Source organism: Limulus polyphemus, unplaced genomic scaffold (assembly GCF_000517525.1).
Source record: "Limulus polyphemus unplaced genomic scaffold, Limulus_polyphemus-2.1.2 Scaffold5318, whole genome shotgun sequence".
NCBI lineage: Eukaryota > Metazoa > Arthropoda > Merostomata > Xiphosura > Limulidae > Limulus > Limulus polyphemus.
This window is the reverse complement of record NW_013670928.1, coordinates 67,300-73,605: the sequence shown is the minus strand read 5'-3', so window position 1 is coordinate 73,605 and position 6,306 is coordinate 67,300. Positions and strand designations below refer to the sequence as shown.

The window sequence follows — 6,306 nt, the reverse complement described above, 5'->3', positions numbered from 1 at the left end:
TGGTGTGTGAGAATAGTAGGACTAGGGAACACAGGGTAGGAATCATCTTCAGCTAAGACAGTTTCATTTTTCTAACAGGGTGGTTGGTCTTTGGAATGGGTTACCTTCAGATGTTGTAGAGGCAGTAAATTTAAGCAAGTTCAAGAGAAAGCTTGATAAGTATATGAATGATAAGAGCTGGGCTTTGATGCTGTTTTTTTATTTACTAGAGGATGGGACACCTTGGATGGACCAATAGGTCCCTTGTTTTCCCTAAACATTATGTTAAGTGAAACTTGTGACGCTGGTTGGGTGGCGAGTAAAGCTCACCATTATATTTTCTGTACACCAGAATAGTGAAATGACGTGTCGGAGTAAGCCACAGTGAATCCATGCCTACAGAAGAGGCTCATAAGATTGCACTTAATTACCTGTGTGGAAGAAAACAAATATGTGAAAGTGGAAGACACAACTTTATTCCACGAAAGCAATCTGGTATTCTTGACGAGAAGCTATAGAGAGGGTCTTCAAATTCGTGGTATTAGAAGAATAAAGATCAGCATAATGAGGACTCAAGATTAGCTGAAGAAATTCCTACTACAAGATGGATATTGTGAAACTGCTATCATTACTGCAGAAGTTACTGGGTAACCAAGGAGAGCAGATTGTTTGCACATATTCTTCCATGACATTCTGCTATCTTATTATCTTAAAAAAATTTGATTATTGTTGGTGATATTCTCAGATACTTGAACTTAGAATTGTGGAAAAGTATTACCACCATCACATAATAACACAGTACTTGAGACTATAGAAAAACACTATTACAGCCACATACATCATCAGATTATAATCAAGCATTAATTACACTACTAACAACACTGATAATAATGCCTTATTCAATAACAGTGAGAAAACTTTGACCTCAATGAAGAAAATCCATCCAGCAAATAAACAACACAGAGTGAGCTCTTCAAAGTTACTATCTTCGAAACACACCTTTTAATCACATGGCAGAAAACATTAGCACTGTTCTTAAAAACAGTCTTTCAGTAGACAATCTTGTGTCAATCACAAGAGATAATGTGGCTAACATGTAATGGGTATTCACTAACCTCCAAGAAAATGATATATTAAAGCAAGTGAAATTGCTCTGCTGTAAACTGAAAATGAGAAAACATTTCTCTGTTTCTCAAACTACATTCTACTAAAAGTCAAACTTACGAGAAACAAAACTCAAATTGTGAATGTTATGTCTGATAAAAGAAGAAAAGTTATGACATAAATATAATATCCAGCCTACTGTTTACAAAGAAGAAAATATTCAAGTTTCGTTATTTGAATTAGATTATTAGCCTCAGCACTGACTTAGACTATAACTATTTTATTAACTCAAAATGTAACTAGACTGTGTAGTGTACTAGCTTTTCTTAGCCTTAAATCCATGCTAGTTAATCCCAGCTTTGTTACACTGTTATAAAAGTGGTAATTTACTTTTTAATCTATTACCTATTCCCTTTATTTTAATGGTTAAATTGAAACACTGCATATTAGCAATTGGTCAACTTCCACTAACTTGACAAGCTGATAACCAGTGCAGTACTAATGTTATCAATAAAATATTATTTCTTTCCCACTGTCAATCACTTATGTTCCTGATTACTTATGCCCATTCCTTGCCTGTAAAATCAAACTTCTAAAACTCTTCACCCATTAAATGAAGTTACATCATTCTAAAGCTGACATTTCGGACTATTACTACATCATGATGTTGTTAATAACTGAACATCAAAGTCAGTAAACAAATTAGGACACAACAGACACACTCCATCAATAACTATACCAACAGGACATTATTCACAAGGGTGTTATATAAAATTAGATCAACATGTTTAAATATTGTTATATACAATGTCTAATAGTTCCAGCTCTCAAAAGACAGACATTTGATTTAAAATAATTCTCATCACTATAGTCAAATTCCTATAATACCATTTGCAGCATGGCTGATCATGAATATAGTTTACACGGTACTGTATGCATGTAAACTTTTACTGATGATATTATAGTTTACACGGTACTGTATGCATGTAAACTTTTACTGATGATATTATAGTTTACACGATACTGTATGCATGTAAACTTTTACTGATGATATTATAGTTTACACGATACTGTATGCATGTAAACTTTTACTGATAATATTATAGTTTACACAATACTGTATGCATGTAAACTTTAATGATGACATTATAGTTTACACAATACTGTATGCATGTAAACTTTTACTGATGATATTATAGTTTACATGAATCATGCAGGCTTGTGCAAATTTTGGAATTTTCCAGAAGGTGCAAAAAAAGTCAAATAAACATAAAATATTTATGAAATACAAAATTAAAAGGCACTTATGAAACTCATTTTCAAGTTATTGAATTTACCAGTATCAAGTTAAAGCATTTTTAAGGTTTTAAAGACTCAAACATATCCTATATTCAGCTACATAACCCCTTTTTTCACATTTGTTGTTTTTTTAGCACTTATATAATTCTATTTCTACAATTATAATGTTTTAAAGTAATATTCATGTGGTAATATTTCTTGAATAGTTCATAATTTATTTAACAGAAGTGTCAAGTACTTTTGAAATATGACACAGCTCCATCCATTTTTTTCAGGATTTCAATACATCTGGATACATTACTATCTACAATTTTCCAGCATCACCTACTAGTTTTATTATAGCCAGTCAATCTGAATATTAACCACAAATGTGTCATGCACTTAAAACATTGCTTAGTTGCACCATTGAAAAGATACTCACAGAAATATACTGTCAAAATTCCCATCCTTTTCAACATATTTTAGTACATGTTCTACCATCTTTGATCCTGGAAAAGAAAATTTTAAATTTCATTCCAACAAACACATATATAAAAATGTAAATGGTTGTAGCAGATGTGAAATATTTAATGACAAGCCAGCTTAATACTTTTTTTTAGTATATATTTCCTGCATCAGCTACATGGAAAGAAAAATTAAGCATTCTCTGTAAACATGTGGATATTAGTAACAGTGATATAATGATATTCATGATGCTTGTATTCTTGAGCTTAACTCAATCCTGAAAACTTCTCTGACTGACTAAACTACGTACAAGTGTCTCTTCACTGTACATACAACAGTATTTCTAGGGGAGATAATTTTGATTCCCAAACTGATCATTTTCGAACTTTACCTTGTGAAAGTAACAAAACTTACTATGAAAAGTTGCACTGTAATGTAGAGTAGACATCTTTGTTGCACATACTGTTAACTTATGTGTGAATAAACTTTGGTAAATAGCACAATCTATATGTTTTTATATACATATTACTAATGTTCTAATGCATCTAATGTTCTTTATACTAAATAGTATGATACTGGTAAATTGTCTGTTGGATTTGGTGTGAACCTACCTGAGAACCATCTGCACTAGTCATCCCTCATTTTGAAGTGAGAGACAAGAGGGAAGGCAGCTAGACAACACAACCCACCAACTCTGCACTAGTCATCCCTCATTTTGAAGTGAGAGACTAGAGGGAAGGCAGCTAGACAACACAACCCACCAACTCTGCACTAGTCATCCCTCATTTTGAAGTGAGAGACTAGAGGGAAGGCAGCTAGACAACACAACCCACCAACTCTGCACTAGTCATCCCTCATTTTGAAGTGAGAGACAAGAGGGAAGGCAGCTAGACAACACAACCCATCAACTCTGCACAAGTAATCCCTCATTTTGAAGTGAGAGCCTAGAGGGAAGGCAGCTAGTCAACACCACCCACCAACAATCTTGGGCTACTCTTTCCAGACCAAAGAGTAGGACTTGACTGCCACTCTTATAACTAAAGTGTGGACCATCTTTTGTTGTTGTTGTTTTTTTGTCAGTAAAAAGAAGGGAGACATGAAACCTCAGCTCTGGTACACTAATCACCGGGCCATGCTAGGCACAACAGTGGCAGAAGAACTGGAAGTTGTGCACATAGTTAAGCACTTTACCATATGATTAATGTTGTTCATTTAGAATTAGTTGGTGCTTGTAACATAGAAAAGCTGGATCTTTGATCTGCCAAGACTACATCATAAGTAGCAAATATACTGTTTCAGCAATTTACAAAGTTTACAATCTTTAATCAGTTTTAGCACATCTTATGCCTTTAAGTGTTAAAAATTTTCTTCCTTTTAAAAAATAAACAAGTATTTTTAGGCTAACACGAATAAAATATTTTAAATAATTAATAGGAAAATAATACTTTGTAACCATGCAGATAAATGTTCTTAATTTAACACTCATTATTATAAAAGTATCAGTTCCATAGTCAGTTTAATTATTACATGCTATTTTTTCCATTTATTTCGACCAACATTTGATTATCTGAAGATCCTATAACTACCTGTGAGAAATATCTTTAATCCAAAGTTTTGAGCTTGAATTTAGGAATTTAATAAAACTTTCCGTAAGAAGCTTTTATGTAAACAAGAAAAAAGAAACATGTTTCCTGTATTAATATTAACTTCCAATAAGAGCAAGCTGCACACATACAGTGAAAGTAAGAATTCAACCTGGTAATGAGTATAGCTAATTAAATATGCTCTTCTCATGTCCCGACTCATGAAGATTAGAATGCATTGTCTCATTAGCTGGGTACCCTCACTGTTAACCCTGCATTAGTCTTCTGTAAAAAGTTTCCATAGTCACTCTTCCATGCTCCATCAAAAAAAATAATTTTAAAATATTTAAATAATAATACTTTTATTTTAGAAACAAAACACACTAACACTCAAAATCTTTGCCTTTATTAATCAATAAATGAACATTGAATATTTTCTATGTAACTAAATAACGGGCTCAATTTTACTTGAGTGTGTAAACATTAATTACATAAAGGGTATTCTGAATTAAGAGGTTATTGTGGAATTATACCTAACCTCAATCACTTAGGAGGGTATTTTTACTTTGAATTAACAAATGACAACTGGGTTTTTGTAGCACTACACAGAAAGATGTCAGAAAAACACTTAAAAATTATAACCATTAAAAAATAATGAGATCATGTATAAAAATAACTCATAATATCTGTTGGATTTGTTTTTTATATTAATTCTCATGATGAGCTTAAAAGAATATTTGATAGTAAAACTCTAACTGGATATATTAGTATGCAACAGATTAAAAGTAAACTTTTATTTTACACAGGAATATAATCAATCAAAAGATCTCCAAGTTTAACTTTACAGCAGTGAGGTCTAGAAACACAATGTACATGAATGACAAATTATACACAAGTCTTGAAATTACCATTTATTAATGAAAACGTTTTTCATCACAAATTGTATGATATTATTTAAGTTAAAACAGAAAACTGAAACTTATTTTTTAAAACATTGGTTCTCAAACAACTGGGAGGAGAGGTTTGTGCAGAGACTTGGGTGTAATGAGAAGGTTCACATTTGTGACTTAAGCTAAATATTATAATAAACTAGCATATAGTCTGTCAAAAATGATGAGGCAAGTACCACCACCACCACCCCATAGCATACCCTAACCTAACATTTCATAGCTAAGTGAAATAAATAAAATTTGCAAAATCAAGATTGAACAATAAAGAGGCAGAAAAGTGCAGTAGAGGCAGTCAAACATCAGTAAATTCCTTTGTGAGCCAATTAAGATCATTCATGAAATGAATTTGTGGCACATTCATAGAATAATTATTGGCAAAAATAAGTTAGATTAACAACTTCTAATATATAGAAAAGACAGTAACACTACATTCCAATAATGGCTTTTATGTCATGTTGCTTAGCAACAAAAGTGTAACCTAATATTGTTGTTAGTCTATGTACTGAAAGTATAAAATGAAATGTACAGACAACAAAACTGGAAAAATATTTGTTGATTTCTTAAGTTAGAGTCTCTGTTGATTAAAGAGCTTTGTTTTTTATAAACAACTTTGGTGATATAACAGAAAATAGCTTAATTCAGAAATGATTTAATTTTAAAATTGGATCGATATTTTTACTTTCATGATAAATTTTATGCACTTGGCTCTAGGATAGGTGATCCCAACACTCACTACACTTACAAGGTTTCACGGCACCACCACCCCCTCCCCTCATGGCCCCCTTGCACTAAAATCATAATGGGCAGACAGTAATCAAACTATTTTAAAATTTGATCGATATTTTTACTTTCATGATAAATTTTATGCACTTGGCTCTAGGATAGGTGATCCCAACACTCACTACACTTACAAGGTTTCACGGCACCACCACCCCCTCCCCTCATGG

General features: G+C 32.4%; 1 protein-coding gene across 1 annotated transcript in view; it reads right to left on the bottom strand.

Annotated features, from left to right (window-relative positions):
* Positions 1-2,770: 2,770 nt before the first annotated feature.
* Positions 2,771-6,306, bottom strand: part of LOC106472423 (probable N-acetyltransferase san) — a 26,209-nt gene continuing 22,673 nt past the window's right edge. The window contains exon 4 of the mRNA XM_013933071.2: positions 2,771-2,870. Coding sequence (XP_013788525.1) covers positions 2,800-2,870 — 71 coding nt within the window. The 3' untranslated portion in view covers positions 2,771-2,799. The remainder of the gene's footprint in view (positions 2,871-6,306) is intronic.